Genomic DNA, 17,712 nt, shown 5'->3' with positions numbered 1-17,712 from the left:
CTGTAAAACGTTAATGTAGAAAGCTCCCTGTGTCAGAAACAGGAAACTTCCTTGTGAATACTAAACGAGTAGCTTTAAGATTCCACACACACTCTCCCTTTTTTAATTTGAAAGCATGGGAAAAGCAGAAAAGTCTCGACCTGAGTTACATAACAGCTTATTTCCGTTTGTCTCATTTGCGTGATGGTTTTCCTTTCAACTTTCCGCCCACTTTTTCCAGCTTCAGCAGACTCTGCGGTCTCTCTGCGACGTGATTGGCTGCCCCGGCCCGCTAGTTTAGCGGGTGTGGGGGCTTTATAAAAAATAAAAAACCTACAGCCCTGCTCGTCAGCTTGAAATATTGTGAACTTACTCAGAGACACAGCAGTCTGTTGGTGTTTTTACTTCACTTCTACAGTATGTCCTCAGACTTAAACAAAGGTGAGTCCAACTTCAGTTTTTAAAGATGATGCAATGATGTCCAGGTTAACCACAGTGTTCTTCTGTTAGAGAGGCTGTTACCTGTTTTTAAACTTTATAATTCCTGGATGTGCCTGTTTTTAATGTTACACTAAAATTGAGCTGATTGTAGTTTTAAGAAGCCTGTCATTCTTTGCCTTTAGTTTTTGTTCTTCCAATTATTCTCATTTGTTTTTTTATTTATTTATTATGATTTAGACGTTTTCCCTCCCATATACAAAAATCTTTGGCAGCCATGACTTGCCAAATAAATACATTTTAACAGTGTATGTGTGCTTACATTTTGGATTATTCTGTTTCTTTTATTGCCTCATATTCCCCAAAGGAAACTGTTAAAACTAATTTCCATGTAAGCCTGAAAATATGATAAAAAAGGAGTATAAAGTTGAGGTCTGTCCATCCCATACTGCATCTGTTATTTTAAGACTGTGCTTTATTTTTTTAAATGGCACAAAATGCTAGAATTTAGCCTTCAGAAAAGAAGTTGGTAATATTTGTTTATCACAGTTGTTTTACAGGCTGTTAAATGCTTTATATGCCTTATGGGCTGTTAGTTTTATATCCACACATCAAGTTATCGGATTCAACCCACTGACATAAACGCCAACTGCAGGCTTTGGCTTTTAGATTTTATTTGATTTCATTTTTTACCCAGAAGATATTTTTCATTGAGGGATCTCAACATCTTTGAGTTGTTAATTACTTGCTTGTTTTATTTCAGAAACGAAAATCCAGCATTTAATCAAGGCTTAAAAATGTTATTTTTCATCTCCTCTGCCTCTTTGCTTTCTGAAAAATCTTGACACCATCTTAATATTTTCTTTCCATGAAGTAATGTGAGTTCCCCTCCAACTGCTGTCACATTTTCCACAGACTTGGAGCTAGAGCTGGACGACTTACTGCAGGAGTTCCAGGATGTGGTGGAGGACCTGAAGGCCCCGTCTCACAGCAGAGCACATGTGTACCAGCGGGTCCTGCACGAGGCTAAAAGCCGCACAGGACTGGCAGAAGACAGCGGTGTTGATGACTCGGACTACAGTAAGTGACTTAATGCTCACCCGGAAACCATGTTACTGTTATTAAGATAATGTTATTGTAAAGAGTGTGGGAGGTTAACATTATTTATGGAGTCCCCCTGGGTGCTGGTTGAGCTCCTTCATCAGCCCAAACAACTGCAGCTCGACACTTTTAATTTGCATGAAATTATCAGTACAAGAGACACATCCCTGTACACTATTTTTCTCACAACAATTCTGTTGCTGTGTACTGGCATGAACAGCAATTGTGGATAACCTATATTCTGTAATTGTCTGATTTTCTCGTTTTTTGTTGTTGCTGAATTATCAACGGTTATGAGATAAAAGAGGTTTCTCTGCTCCCATGTGTCGTCATTATTGAAAGCATTTTGCCTCCCAAACATTTCAACAAGCAAACCGTTTTTCAAAAACTGACACTTGGGGGGTGCTTACAGTGAAAACGTGTTTACCTTCCTTTTTTCTTTGTTGCTTATTATTTGCATTCCTGCATTGTGTTAAAAGGGTTGCCATTGTTGTCATTGATTATTTGCACACTTCCTGGCCTCAGTGCTCGTCTTATTTTATAATCAGCCCTCATTCTACCCTCCCCTCCCTCTCTCCCCCCAGGCAGCGAAGCTTCTTTGGGAAACAGTTTGAACACCAGTGAGGAGGAGCTTCACACGGCAGGCATCACGCTGACACCGAAAGGTACTAGAGGCTCCCATCAGCCCCATCTCAATCCAGATAGCCCCTTGTTCTTACAGTGATCACTATCGCTTTCTCTCTGATCACTATCACAGACTCCCAAAAACACTCCACATTAGCCTAGGAGCTTTTTTTTTTGTTTTTACACAACAAAGCCCCTGCCGCTGTGACCCCCCCCCCCCCCCCCCCAAGTCTCCTGCAGGGTTTATTAGTGCTGAAATGTAGAGGTACAAGTGGCTCAGGTGTGTGCAAATGAATGAAAGTGGGTGTGTTTTTTGTTGCATGCAGACACACAGACTACTGTTACAGTCTCAAAGGATGAAAAACAAGAGGGTGACCATGAGGTGGCATTCACTCTGTCAGTGTTTACAGACAATATCTTCAGATGTTAACAACAAAGATTGTGCTTGGATCCATCGAGCTGTCGAGTTTTTTGTTTTTTTTAAAGCACCTAAGATCAGCTTTTATCGCAGTCTGAAGAAAAGAAGCTGACAATGTTTTTGCGAGTCATGAAGTAGTTCACTTCATATGTAATTCTGAGACTTAGTTTAGTTCTCAGCTTTTGGACCAAAGGAAATACCATGGCACTGACATGCATTTCTCCACCAAGAAATGTTCCACTGCTATTTTCTTCTTCTTTTCTTCCCAATAATGTAGTTCCTCAAATTCCATTTTTCTCTTGTCACCTTTCTGCAGCCAAGCTGGGAGACACAACGGAGCTGGAGAGTTTTATCAACATGTTGGACCAGGAACTTGCAGGTAAATCTTTAAGAGAATCACAGCCCTTATCACTCAATCCCTCTTTATTCCTTTTTCCACTTACGCTGACAAGCTAGCAGGCTGCAGTGTGTAGTGGTGGAGGAGACGCACAGAGTAAAACATTGTGTTGTTGTAGCCACTTTGTTTTTACCCTGTAATACAACCCCCACCTCCCCACACACACACACACTACCACATTTATCTCTGAGCACCTCTAGTGTGTAAATGCCATGTCTGGGGACTCAGGTGGGCTATCTACATGACCTTTAGTGATAATAGCACAAAGTACTTGACTACATGAGCATTATGACTCCACTATCAGTACCAAAGCAGTTGTGTGAACTACACATGCATGCCGCTGTGCACATACTCAAACCACACAGAACAATACATAAACCTCTGCTATCATCAGAGGTCCTGACACAGAGAGTGTTTATGTTAGAAATAAATCATAACCCCCCCCCTGTATCTTTACAAGGCTAGTCAAGGTATGTATGTGTGTTTGCAAATAACCATGTGTGCTTCTCCCTCATTGTGGCGACTGCGCTAAAGAAGTTTTCTCTTTTTCTCTCTTCTTCTGCAGAGATGTGAGCAGAGTCAGAAAATGAGCCACGTAGGCGAAGGGGAGAAAGAGGCCGGGGGCAACACAGCCGAGCAGACAGGCAGATCCACACCAGAGCAGATCTGAGGGGAGAAAACACTCCCCTGGCTGCTGCAGGGGAAAAGGTTAACATCAGAAATTAAAAGGGCACTCCATTCCAAAAATTGCAAGAACACCCTCAGACCCCTGGCAAGGCTGCGTCCAGCTTGCAAGGCGACGTCCCTGCAGCATCGGATCCAAGATGTGTGACTGACTCCCTCAACTAGCAAAGCCTCCATCTGTCCAAGAAGAGAAAGAAAACGCTGCCTGGAGAGTAGAAAGCATGTTCATGCCACATTTAAATTCCCATAAGAACTATGCCAGTAAAAAGCCCTAATTCCTCAGTGCCATGTTTTTTTTAAAGGAGGCAGATCTTTGTTTTGTTCCAAATTACAAATGGCACTTTAGTTTCTAACTTATTTCAAGTCCAAGGGCTTGAAATCTGCTCATGAGTTGACATCTCTGGTGTAAAGTTTTTTTAACTTACTTTTTGTAAAGGTAAATTGTTGTACAGATGACTGCAAATATAAATAAAGAAACATTTTGATATAATATTATTGCATATTTAACTTCTTTTGTTGAGTGAAAAATACAGATCCAGAGCAGAAAAACTGAATGCCCTTGCACACCATTTTAAAAGCCTTTCTCTTTCCTTAAACACACTCCTGACAGTACTGACAACAAGTTATCCTCAATGTGCCCGCACCTTCACTGTGCCCTGAAATGACTGTTGCTCCTGTCACACCATATGTCTCAGGAGCTCTTCACCCATTCTTCTTTGCTTGTACCTCTGCTTCCTGTATGCCTGCTCTGATCATGCTTTGAGTTTCACTTCTACCCTGAATCAGGAAAGCCACAAATTTAGCTCAGACAGCTTAAAGAGGAAGTGCGTCAGTTGTTATGTGAGAAACAATGATCATTTAGATCTTGTGCTTTTATTCTTTGACTTTGCTATAACTTATAACCATAAATCAGAGATTTGAACAGAAGGAAGGAAACCACTCGGCTTTGTTTAAACCTCTTATAAGAGAGGGTTTTCAGCAGTTAGCAAGCTGTGACTTTCCTTCATGGCTGTATTTATATTCTGCTGTCATTGCAGGTCTACCTAGTTCCATCCATTTAAAGACGTCTCTTCCTTTTTTCAAAGCAGCACTGCAGACAAGTCTGAGGTGAAGGTTGTGGTTGTAACATGTGATTTTTCACTTGTGACTTGTTATTTTACATTGAGTGACATCGGCTGCATAATCCAGCTGAAGTATGCAAAATTATTTTTAGCGTGTTAAAGAGCTGTCAGATTTGAGTAGCGGATGAGGTTAAATAAGACCTTGCAGTCGAGTATCTCTGAAATATTTAGCTGCTCACATTATGGTGATCACACACAAGTCTTTGGTTTCAGGGTGATGTAAGCTGAGGAAAAGTTGTGCCCTTTTTTGAGACAGACACGTCAGGGGCTGCTGGTTTATTGAACTGCCATTGTTTTCTCCTTAAAAATCCCCAGACAGCTTTTTGATATGACCTGTCACCTGTACCACCTGCCATTGTGTTGAATTATAGACAGACTGCTTGTGTGGAGCTGCTTTTCGACATCCAGTCATTGGCAGCAGACAAAGGAAGGGTGGCCGGACATTCAGGACTGCGTTTCTTGTCTGTTTACGTCTCATTAAAAGACACTCTGTTCACAAAGTTCACTCTTCTGAACCCTGGCCAAGTATTTAACCCTCCTGACCGGGACAAGAGCAGCCGGCGGCCCAAGGAGAGGAGGTTGTATAGTGAGAGCAAATGAGCTTAAGATTTGACATTACTGCAAAGCAAAGAGGAATAGTGGGAACAGAAAGGAGTCAAAAGAGAAATTAATAATTCTCAAACAATAGAGGAAATCCAGGGGGGGCGGGTGTCGGGGGGGGGTCTAGAGTAACATGTGCCTCCTGTGTTGTCTGATCCACTTAGAGAAAGGCGAGGATGACTGATTGAGGCCACAGCTGTTCAGGATCCTAACAAACAAAGTCCGCATCGACATGATGGAACTTCCCTCACAAACAGAAGGCACTTCCTGTTTTCTAAGACCGAAGGCGAGGAGTTTCAGCAATGCAGGAAATTCGACGTGTGGTAGAGATGAAACAGAAAGGCACATGATTAGGAATCTTCCACTACGTGTATCCCCGTGGTGGTTTGTAACAATAGTGTTTCAGATCCTGTCTGCTACTTGACATTGCTGCCACAATCACCTGCTCTAATCCACGTTGTCATTTCATTGTGCGTGAAAAAGCCACCGGCAGCTAATTAAGCTATATGATTTTTATTAGATTGCTCTTCAATGGGGTCCTGGTGTAATATATCAGTTTGTCTTTCGGGAACACCTCCTCATTGTTTTGCTAATTACTATGTGACTGGTATTTGATTGGCATCACACCAAAGTAGGAGACCAATATGTCAGCCAGTCTCCTTGTTTAGATAACAGAGTAAATGATGAATGACCCAGCTTCATTAGTTGGTAAATTAGAATGAATAGATGTTATGATGAGACAGTGAACGGTCTTGAGAGATGAAGATATAATAAATATGTTGCGCCGCTTTTGGCCGTCACCTATAGCCTCAGCCGTTGTTGTAATAAATGTCACAAACTCTCTCCACACAATGCTGGTTTGTTTTAAGCTAGTTAGAAAGCTAATGAAGATGTAATTGAGTATAGCAGGAAGGAGACAGTTGTTATTATCAGACAATGAATAAATGAAGCAGAGATATGGCCTGTGCAGCGAGGCTATCATGGCCGAGATGAGTTGCAGCATGCAGAGCACGCAGTCTTCTGCCGTCTGCCTGATGAGAGACCGGAGCGACGCCTCTCCCCAGAGAGCTCCCCAAATGGTCCAGGCTAACAACGCTCTCCCGAGGAATGAGCTGGCTCAATCGTCCAACACACACACACACACACACACACACACACACACACACACACACACACACACACATATACATAATTTTCACATTCTGACTGGGTCTTACATAACTGAGGCTGGTCCCCGAGCCTGGATCAAGGACTCACATCACTGCTTTGTTATCCTTGCAGAACTCGCCAAAGGCAGAGAGAGGAGCTTGGACCATGAAAGGCGTTAGTGGTGTACTGTGAAATAAAATCTGTCCTTTGACAAAACTTCACAGTCGTGTGAGACTCTCCTGTTAGCAACAAGCACTGTAAATCAACAAAGAATTATTATGCTATTCAGTAATTAGTCATGCTCGCAGCTTAATTTCATCTAAGATGGCGAATGCTATGTCTGCTGGTCGTGTGTTTGGTGGCTCACTTGGTGATTGAAATACTTCAGCCACTACAGAATGGCAAGCTACAACACTACAGAGATGAATGCCTCTCAGTGTGTTACGACTTGACGGTGACCCCCTGACATTTCCCCTTTGTAGAAGCATTTCTTGTTGAAGTGAAATGTTTTGCTAACTGTTATTGTCAAAAAAAATTGTTATACATATGTTTTCACCAAAAAGCAATCGTATTAACTTGGCATAAGCTCAACTTCTCCAGAGTGCTATCCTCAAGTCAAAATCGGTTTGAGTCCTAAAGGTTTACATTGCTTACTATCCAGCTCTTTAAAAGTGCAACACTAAGACTGTAAACAGTAAAAAATAATACCCCCTGCGGTATGTTGACAAAGACATTGCGAGTATGGAATATTAATATTCAGCCCCAAACACAGACTAAACACAGCCTGCCTGTGCATTAACTGTTGTCTTGCTATACTAATAATGTATACAAATTGAAGACTTTAAATTAATGGAGCAAATAGAGCAAGATTATCCATTAGCTGTTTTTTTTTTTACTTTTTATAAATAAGCTTATTGGCCTGTTTTTCAGCTTTGTACAAAAATGACTGCAGCATCAGAAAACAGTAACTTCAGGTGATCTGTGGTTGTTCAAATGAGATCAAGCTAGAATATACCGAACACAGTCAGAAAGGGGGGAAAAAAATCTTATTTTAAAGCCATTAGAGCCATGGAAACATTTTAATGGCTTGTTTGGAATTTTGAGGTTGTTGACGTACATCCAAGTCTCATCCTATAACCATGCCATTTCCTGTTTTGCTCCCTGACTCTCCAGACCTCATTGTATGTGAGAGGAAACCAGCGCAATTACTTTCAGAGGAGTTCATTCCTAAAGAATGTGACTCATCCAGCAATGCCTGGACTTCAAATGAGCCATTACATCACTGCTGACTGGGGGTTTCTGGACGCCACTTCACCCTTCCTCTTTCAGCTCAGACAGGCAATTTACTAGAATTCATTACTGAAACTCAAGCAAATAATGTACAACAAATCAAAGAGCTCAAATATATGCAGAAATCCAGTTTTGCATTGCCTCTGTATTTTAAATAATGTTGAATTTAAGGGCTAGTTATAGACTGAACACTGGTGAGAAAACAGAGTAAAAACAAGCCTTGAGAAGATGTGGATGAAAGAATGGAAGTGACAGTGAACATACTGTACTTTTAGCAAATGCCATGGGCTACCTAGTGGGCAGGAAAAGCTGTGTTTTAATGTAGCAAGGTGTTGAGCTGTCTGTCACACCAGGAGGTCTCAGTGCATCTTTACAGCTACGAGAGTGCTTCCAGTGTAAGTAGCTTGCAATAGAAATGAATGTGAACCAAGGTTAGACCTTGACATTAACCTGAGGCACCCAGTGAAGTATTTCAGTGGTGTTTAACATTTTTTTACAGGATTCTTCTGACATCTTTATATCACTGCTGATAATATTAAATATCAAGCCAGGAACTGTAAACCTCTGATAAAGCATGGTGTATTAGAATGCATTGGCTCATAATGTATTCAATGTGTCAACACTGGAGGCTGAATGGACCCATGCTATAAGATTATTCAAATGAGATTTCAATCAGCAAAACAATTTCATCTGTAAAAAGAAGAGGTCACATGTTTATAACATTTTCTGATTAAATATTAACAGCATGGATCTATTTAGGCTAACTACTGTTACATTTGTCAGAGAAATTGGAGAAATCACGGTACAGGAGTAACATTTTAACCTCACTGACGAATGAACATCTCTGCCTCTCGGGGTAAAAAATAGGCTTAACTTCAAAGGAAGTTTCAGTTGGACAAAAATAGAGCCGCTTTTTTTTTTTTTTGGGGGGGGGGGGGGGGAGCTCAGATATTGAAGTCAAACTTGCAGTGTATTTGATCTCAAAGATCTGTGAAAAGCCTGATGGCCTGGATTAGCACTTAAGATCAAATTGGTGCCACTGAGAGTCATTGTAATGTGATCTAAGTGATACGATACTTTAAGGGAAGTCCTCGGAGAGTGTTCTGCAGTCTGTGCCGCAGCATCTCATTCCGGCGAGTTCAGTCACCAAAGATCCACTGACGCAACCCTCCCCTGCCACCAGTAACCCACATCTGAGAAAGGCATTAGTGGACTGCCATCTGATGGTGAACTCCAGCTGATGCAACTGGGAGATAGCAACGAGCCTGGCCTTAGCCAGCGAGGAACAACTCTGCAAAATAGGTCTGAATCTGCAAGATAACACTGAGAATTATGTGGATGTTAGAGCTGAAAAGAAGAATTGTAGAAGTTGTGAAACTTCTCCTCCGATCCCACTGTCAGAAGTGGACCAACTAGTAGAAAAAATAAGCTGTCAAGCAGCACCTCGTGGTAACAGGGTTTTATGGGCAGGAAAGAGGATGGATAAAGTGTAGAGACTCTGAATGTGCTTGTTTCCTGCTGTTACTTCCCTCACACACACTGGGAGCACACACACTTTAGTCTCAGCACCCTCAGTGGTATCTTCAGGCCATCCATCATACAGAGGCGAGATCATTATGTAGTCGACAAGCAGCTTTAGGCCGGGGGAAGGTGGGACTGCTTGTACCAGATGAACTATAGGCTGCTACTGTTCTTTAGTGGACCTCCATAAAACCAAACAAGCCCCCTTTACTGTTGACTCGTACACTACATTATAGAGCTTGTTCTATTCTTGCAGTGCTGCTGGAGTTTTTCCCCAAAAGGCTGAATATAAGAATGGAACTGATGTCGTTTTAACTTTGTATTTTTTACTGACAAATTCTAGTAAAAGTAAAAAATAAGATAAAAAATAAAAAAGCCAATGAATATATCTCACTAACAAGTGCTGTCTGAGTAGCCACAGCTTGCAGCGTCTGCCTCTGTGCCACAGAAGCCCATCCTCATCCAGAAACCATCACAAACACATAAAACAGCCAAACCATTGGGTGATACTCCAATTTATTTTGACGTCAAATAAACTGGAGGCACCAGTTTCTCTGGACAGTAGCTCCATGTTGAGTAAAAGTCACAGAGCATACTGGGAGATGTGGAGCCATGCTTTGCTAGTTTGATGAGAGGTAAGAAAAAAAACTGTCCATGTTCACTGTAATTAAACAACATGTCGGCCATTGCACCAGTGAGACTCTTATTTGGCTCTATTTCCTGTGTTTGGATGAAAGTGAGTTGAATCAGTGCAGGAGTGTGCTATATGTTTGTTAGCAGGATACATTCAGTGACGGCTCTGGACTTGTTTGGAGGAATTGTCAATAATCATAATATTCAAGTTAGAATATGTCAGCTTTATCCTTTAATGCAAAAGTTGTCTGTGTTTTTTGTATATACAGCACTTACAAAGATGCTCTTTTGGATTGCGCTGCTCTCTCTGTAATCAATTCGTTAAATGAAAAATATACGAAACACTGTTATCAGCACCAAACTTGTTGTTGGTACGCCAACTGAAAATGAATGCCATGTTCTATATTCATGAGAAGCACAATAAGATACAGAAAGAATAGATATTTTATTTCGTTTACTCCAGTTCTGGCGATTATAAATACATTCTATGGACATAAACATAGAAGTAACAGGGCATCTTTAGTAATCTGTACAATGACACCAAAATAACAGAGACTTACCAGGATGTATTTTAGCTCAGAGAACATTGGTTTTTGTTGATTTCAATCCTAGGTTCTGGTGAAAAAATGTGTTACAGTATCTGGGTTTGATGCAGCCATGAAAGCTCCAGTGCATGATGTTCCTCTTTAGGAAAAACCTGAACAGTATGCAAGTGTGTCATCAATACTCCTTTCTAACAAAAAGAAACTGCCATTGGGGCACTTTCCACGTGGAAATACAAGATTATTGATGTTTGTCAAAATGCAGAATGATTTCCCTTTGGAGAAAAACAGGCTATTTAAATTACGAGAGTTTTTGGTTCACTGACTGGTGCTACTCTGCTTCCCTATAAGTGATGTCAATTAGCTTCTTAGTCAGCAGAGGAATGTAGTAACTCAAGAAAATTAGACCTTAAATGACTTGAAATGAGCGCCTTGTCCAGATTATGGCACTTACAAAGCAGCAGAAAGAGAAAATGGGCAAGCCATGTCCTTGTGAGACAGAGTAATGGCTGCTCAGATTGAATTTTGTGTGCAGGAGGATAAGAAGAGGACGTAAAAGAAGAGGAAGAAGTGACAGAGACAAATAAGACAGGAAGACGAAGGTGAGATAAAATGCAGGTAATATGTTTACCACAGAAGAAGTAAAACACTTAATATCTGCTCACATGGACACCCACACCCACACACACGCACACACACACACACACACAGCGAAGCTCTCTCCCAGCGGGTGGCACTGTGTAATTTGGCACATCCATTTCCTACTCTGGGTTTGTCTTCAGTGCTGTCGAGGCAGTCACAAACCCCACTGGGATATTCCAGCCAATCTTTGAATGATGTCACGAGAGAGACATACTCACTGAGCTGCAAACAACTCAACTGTGGAGAAATGTGCAGCTCCTAACTGTCCCATTTTTCTACTGCTGGTGATTCTTGTCGAAGGACGTTTGGACTAATTTAATCAAGCCTACACATGCCTGCTTGCTGAAGGAGTGCTGACCCTGTTTTCTCTCACTGCACTTTCTTCCTCTTCCCCTTTGGTCCAGGTCTTAATTATGTGGCCCTTCACATACCCCCATGCATCATGAACTGTGTCCCCCATGTCTCCCCCTGCCAGCTCTCAGTGACATCTGCTCTGCTTTAACGGCATATGGGAAGATTACATGGCAAAAAACAAGTTGCCCTCCCATGACATTTCTTCCCTTTGATAGTTTGCTCTCAACTTCAGCACTCAATTTTTAGCTCAACTCAGTGTGTGTTGGAGCCAACAGACACTGACCTCCCGGCACTATGGACACATGAGATGAGGGGACAGTCTACTCTGATTCATGTCACGTCTTAAAGGTCTGCTTCACCTACTTAAAGACAAACTAAAACAAAAAAAAGCTATCATTTTATAGAACATTTAACAGTGGGTGTTCACTGTGATATTTTTCATCTTTCTTCCGCATCTCCTCATAAGCAGATGCCTTTCCTTATACTAAATTATAACGTTGTAACTAATTAAAATTACATCATAACTGATCTTTTGCTTTTTTTTTATTTTTATTTTTTTACATTTTTTTGAGTTGTTCTGATAAATCTCTAAACAAAGTTGCGTAGTGATACATTAGTAAGATAGAGCACGACATTAGTAATATATTCCATTTGGTTTTTAATCAACGGTGGAGGTAAAGTCTAAACTCTCGATGTTCCGATGTGTTAACAAGCTAGCTGCTCAAAGCAATTCAAAGAACCAAAGAGTAAAAAAAAAAAACATTTTCTTTTTTCAGAGCTGCTGAATCAAGTGATACATATCCTTGGGTTTGTCCCTGTGAGCTTATCACTACTAGTATGAAAACGTTAATTAAAGCCACTTAGGGAATATAACAGCAACTTGTCCTTTCTGATTCTGTTGCTCTAATATGTAAATGCTTATCACTGGAACTACTTGGTACTAAAGAAATAGTCCTGAAAAACAGTTGATGTCTTATTGACGAATGCTCTATGGATTATCTCTAGTAACAAGGATGTCTTTGTTATTCCGGCACTAGATGTCACATTTTTTGATTAAAATAAAAATCATATTTCAAAGTCGGGAGCACCACAAGAAAAAAATGTCCATCATTTCCATTGAGCTGAAGAAATCTCATGGCAGAGGTAAAGTTTTTCAAAAACCCTGAGAAATGATAAAAACCTTGTACAAAAACCAAATTAAAAAACTGCTAACAAAAGGTTCTTTCAACAATCGCCATTTGTGTCCTGTTTATCCTTGATTGGGCTGAACCTACAATTGTCTGAGTCTATTGTTGGCTTCATTTCTACTATCCAGCAGCACCACTGTACACATAGAAATGTAATTGCTACAGTGTGGAAGAACTTTAACCGTGGACTTTCATAGTTTGCAAGGTTTTTTCTGGGAGCCGAACATGTTTCTCCAAGGTTTGTCTGTGTACAAGGCAAATCAGGGGGCTCCGCTTATTTTGATAAGGAGATCTGCAGTGTTCACTAGATACAGTCTTTACAGGAGCCGAATGATAGGCAGAAAACCTCCTCCTCTCCAGAGCAAATGGACCTGCTTACTAAAACCAGTGAAAACACTGAATAAAGCCGTTTCAATTTTACAATTGTTTTTTTCTCTGGGGGTCTTTGGAGAATTTGGGTGGAATGTGTCATACAGATGAAAAGAGTAGCTCACTAGCTTAAGAAACCTTCATCCATTATATTCTTTTTTCAAGATGACATTAAACACAAAGAGAGCAGTTTGGCGACTCTAGCCCTATTTAGACTGCTGTTTAAAGGCGCAATATGTACACCCCCGTGGCGTTTCACCTTTAATCTGAATGTTGCGGTGGCGTAACGGGGGGACAAAGTGATCCCCCCTCTGTACTAGCTTCGGTTTCAGCAGAGTCAATGGGGGAGCGCAGCGCGCTGTTTGTGTATGCATGTCTCACTTCTGCGAGGCAGAAACGCAACGTGAACTCACAGAATTGGGACACAAATAATATGCTGTCACTGAATCAATATGATTGTACTAAGACGTGATGACGGCTGAGCATAGTTACTGCACCTTTTCAAGGGGTTCATGTTTTAATATTTGACTGCCATCCATGAAAATCTGATAAGTTTGCGGCTTATATGTAAGCTATGGAAGACTGAGAAGCTGATTTTGGAGTTTAGTGTGGCCCTAAACTACTGAAAAGGTATGAATATTACATTTTATTTCTGCTGATAGTTTTTTATCCAAATCTCGCACACTTGCCCTTTTAGTAATCCAGGGGAATCAAACCTTTAAGCACAGCTCTATATAAGAAAGCTTCACATCCATTTTACAGTGAGGAGTGTAAATCTACTGAAACACATCTGGCTATTTGCACAGCCTATTCTTAACAAAAGCACCAGCACAGAAACATTATTAAATGATTCTGTATGTATGAGACAGCACCATGTACAAACCAACTTTCTATTCCTTTCTCAGTGGCTGCGGCTCATCTGAAGACAGGGGCTGATGAGGAGGTGAGCCCCATATAAGGCGAGAAGAGCAAAAACAAGATGACTCATATAGATCAGTCTCCGAGCAATTCCCCTCAAATAACCTGTCTCTCTTTCTGCTGGTGGCAGCATTGGTGATGAGCAGACCAGACCATGCTTCTCGCTCTGCTGCAGCTCCTATCACTAAATAGCAAAGAAAACTTTAATGGAACATTTCAGAAAAATGTCGAGGTCTTGGACATAACGTATCTAAGAATTGCAGCACATTTCTAGGGTAGCAGGTCAGGTTGCAATGCTGCGTTTGCGTTACCACTGGAGACAGTCTGTGCTATGCCAAGATAGCTAATGAAAATGGTCAGTTTCACTCGTAGAATCAATACCTCCAGTTTTCTCCCGGAGAATAACATATAATAGGATGCAATGTGAGTACATCAAGGCAATCTTTTCACAATCTCCCATTGCTGCAGCACTACTTTGCATGAATTACAGTAAAATCTGGAGTTATGCACGCAGATAGGCCCCAAGCTGTTAGCCTGTTTTTCTCAAAGGTTTCAGAGAGAGAAAAGGAGGAGGAGGAGAGAGAGAGAGAGAGATGGAGGGTGGGAGAGGGAAAGTCCTGGGGGGAGACTTGCACTTGCTGCAAGAACACTTTTTTTTTTTTTTTTTTTAACTCATTCAAAAAGGAAATAATAGAAAGTCATAAAAGGGAGGAAAAAATAAAATTGATCAACAGAGGAGAAAAAGTTTTGTGAAACTTTATATTCTTCATTTTTTACAGTTTTAATTTGGCACATGGCACAATCAGCATGTATGCATCTGGTATACATAAATAAATATTAAATATTTTATACATAAATATACATATAGAGTTCTTACAGAGACACCGGGGCGGTCTTGGCTTAGGATGTTTTGTGTGATGACAATACATAGAATTCATTTTAGTTTCTGTTTTGCAGTCTGAACAGTTTTTTAATATCTTTTTTTTTATGTGGGGATGATATCTCCATAGAAGCCCTATACATATATGTATGTATGCCCATATTTATATATATATATTTAAAGAAATACAAGTGGGCACTGACAGGTTTATCAGTGCAAACAAGCCACTGTCTGCTTTTGAAGAGGAACTCTTACAAAGTCAATGGAATCATGTCAGTTAGTTTTCAGTTGAATCTTTAGCTATTTTTTTTTCTCTTACACGTAAAATAATAGATTCTATTTTGTAATTTTTAAGCAAAATTAGACATATATAACTTTGAAAATAACAAAAGTGCTATTTCGCAAAGACAGACACCCAGAGACGCAGCAGAAACACTACTGGTGGTGAACCAAAATCAACAACATGAGAAATTACTCAGCCCCCACCCCCCCCGAAACTACATTATACAACCTACAAAAAAAAACAAAAAAAACAGGTGCACGGACACACACACACACACACACACACACACACACACACACACACACACACACACACACACACACACACACACACACAAACACACACAGAGTCTCTCGTACACTCTCACACACACACACACACACACACACACACACACACACACACACACACAGAGTCTCTCGTACACTCTCACACACACACACACACACACACACACACACACACACACACACACACACACACACACACACACACACACACACACACACACACACACACACACAGAGTCTCTCGTACACTCTCACACACACACAGTCTCACTCACTCACCACTCTTGCTTCTGCAAGTTCCGACAATATGTCTCTTCCTTTATCTCAGCCTCTTCACCACGCCTGCAAGCAGGGAACTGGAAATCATTTTCTCATGCACACAAACACACAGGTGCTCTAAGCAGCATGTGTACGTGCACACTTTGTGTTTGAGATAATATCAGATAGCTTAACAGAGAAATTGGCTGTAAAAGATGCACTTTTTTCTTAACAAAACAATCACAGTAACATAGTATTTATCTCTGCCTTCTCGTCTCCTGGCAAGAGCTGTCCCAGACAAATTATTTCTATACGAGATTTGGAAAAAAAAAAAAAGATAACACCATTTGTGTTGCTGTTGTGTTGGTAACGCAACAGAGAAGAAAAAAAAAGGTTTGCCCAAAGAGGGTTGAAAAAAATCTCTACATCTGCATATCCTCTCGGTTCTCTTCCTGGTTTCAGTCTCTCATCTTTGAGTCTCATCTGCTTGTAACACACTCCACTTGGAATAGTCTCAGGGAATAGAAATCATGACAAAAAGAACAAGCTTTGTAAGGCATTGAAACGTAAAACAACACAAAGAAGCAATTAAAAACATTTTGCGAATATTGACATAGAGGCCATTGTTCGAGATGTGTCTCCCGCAGGAGGAAGGGATGGGAAATAAAAAGCACTTCTCTTTGTTTTTGTTATGAATTCAAGAAAAAAAGTGTTGATATCTCCTCAGTCTGCTTAAAAAGGCTTTTAAAATGATTACTTTAGAAAAAAACACTGCAGAAAGACCCCCTCCCCTGATAAGGAGAAGGGAAGCAGTTTGATTTTGGCAGCTCTGCACAACTTGACATCCATAGAGAGCTCTCAGCAACTCTCCCCGTAGTAAAAGTCTAGTTAAATCTCTTCACGTTATAATCCGACTCATGCCCTTCCCCTCCCCTCCCCTCCCCCTGTAACCCTCCCCCTCCCTGTGATATTTATAAAACACAATCCTCTCCTCCGTTTCGTTCATCCTCCAGCTCCTCCTCCCTCCCGCCTGCGCTGGCTGGCCCCTGGCCTCCTTAAAGCTATACGCGGGTGGTTGAGTGGGAGTGTGGCAGGCCGGTGGAGTTGAAGCCGGATGTAAAAGTGTTGTAAGGGTGCAGGTTGGGCATGCCCACTAAAGAATTGGGGATCATGGTGATGGTGTTAGGGGTCATGAGGGGGATGTCGTCCGGAGAGCGCCGCAGAGTGAGTGTGTAGTCTGGCAGCGAGGCTAAGCGCAGAGCCCCTTCATTGCTGTTCCCCGCCTCGCACTCATGGTGCGTCTGGTTCATCTGCAGCGACATGATCTCCTCCTCCGGCGCGTGGTGGCCGATGTCGTTGGAGGTGGTCTGCCGCTGTGGGCTGGGCTGCCCGTGCCCAGAGTCCTGCCGCCGCTTGTCCTTACGGTAGTAGAGCGCAGCAAAGGCCAACACGTTGAGGAACAGCAGCGAGGCTCCGACAGCAATGGTGACACTGAGCTCTGTGGAGTAATCCCGCGGGTTCTCCACCACCAGTGGCCCGGTCTCCTCGTCATCGTTCCACGAGTCTTTGTCCTCGCTGTTGTAGGCTGGCGACATGGGGGGCCGCTTGGTGTTGAACGGCCAGTTGGTTTTCCCGTTGGGCCTCTTCGTGGACAGGGAGTTCTGGGTGGTCTCAGGTGGGGGCACTTTGGTGGTGGTGGAGGTGTAGTGGAACATGTCGTGGAGGTTGTACAGGTGGGGCACTAGGTGTTTCCAGAAGGCCACTTTGGTGGCGCGGTAGTGGTCTCGCACGCGTGGCTTCAGGCCGATGTGCAGGTACAGCTGGTCCTGGGGGTTGTACTTAGACCAGGCCACCTCCTCGAAGCGATTCGCCTTGGTGTGGATGAACTTTGTGTCCTGGGGGACCGGTTTGTTTGGATCACTGCAGACAGAGAAGAGACCGACAGAATATAGTGTTAAATAAGATTCTTATGGTTCATTTAATTATTCATGCTCCCACATCTATGAGGGGATGAAGGCAAATAAAAATACTACA

The 17,712-nt window shown here is 41.8% G+C and overlaps 2 protein-coding genes across 4 annotated transcripts in view; one reads left to right on the top strand and one right to left on the bottom strand.

Moving 5' to 3' along the window:
* Positions 1 to 261: 261 nt before the first annotated feature.
* si:dkey-27i16.2 (regulator of cell cycle RGCC-like) lies at positions 262 to 4,131 on the top strand. The gene is made up of 5 exons (XM_020650582.3): positions 262 to 420; positions 1,333 to 1,497; positions 2,103 to 2,183; positions 2,877 to 2,939; positions 3,523 to 4,131. The coding sequence occupies exons 1-5, from the start codon at positions 399 to 401 to the stop codon at positions 3,528 to 3,530; spliced, it is 339 nt and encodes a 112-aa protein (XP_020506238.3). The 5' UTR covers positions 262 to 398; the 3' UTR covers positions 3,531 to 4,131.
* Positions 4,132 to 10,381: 6,250 nt separating this feature from the next.
* Positions 10,382 to 17,712, bottom strand: part of nlgn3a (neuroligin 3a) — a 132,841-nt gene continuing 125,510 nt past the window's right edge. For all 3 annotated transcript variants that reach the window (XM_065958506.1, XM_065958507.1, XM_065958508.1), the window contains one exon: positions 10,382 to 17,598. In XM_065958506.1, coding sequence (XP_065814578.1) covers positions 16,740 to 17,598 — 859 coding nt within the window. In that variant the 3' untranslated portion in view covers positions 10,382 to 16,739. The remainder of the gene's footprint in view (positions 17,599 to 17,712) is intronic.

The sequence above is a fragment of the Labrus bergylta genome, chromosome 9 (genome assembly GCF_963930695.1).
Source record: "Labrus bergylta chromosome 9, fLabBer1.1, whole genome shotgun sequence".
NCBI lineage: Eukaryota > Metazoa > Chordata > Actinopteri > Labriformes > Labridae > Labrus > Labrus bergylta.
The sequence above is the reverse complement of the archived record's forward strand: the minus strand, read 5'-3'. Positions and strand labels throughout refer to the sequence as shown.

Coding starts and splice junctions, on each gene's coding strand:
- si:dkey-27i16.2 (XM_020650582.3), top strand. CDS start 399: ATGTCCTCAGACTTAAACAAAG. Junction 421..1,332: donor GTCCTCAGACTTAAACAAAG/GTGAGTCCAACT, acceptor CATTTTCCACAG/ACTTGGAGCTAGAGCTGGAC. Junction 1,498..2,102: donor TGTTGATGACTCGGACTACA/GTAAGTGACTTA, acceptor CTCTCCCCCCAG/GCAGCGAAGCTTCTTTGGGA.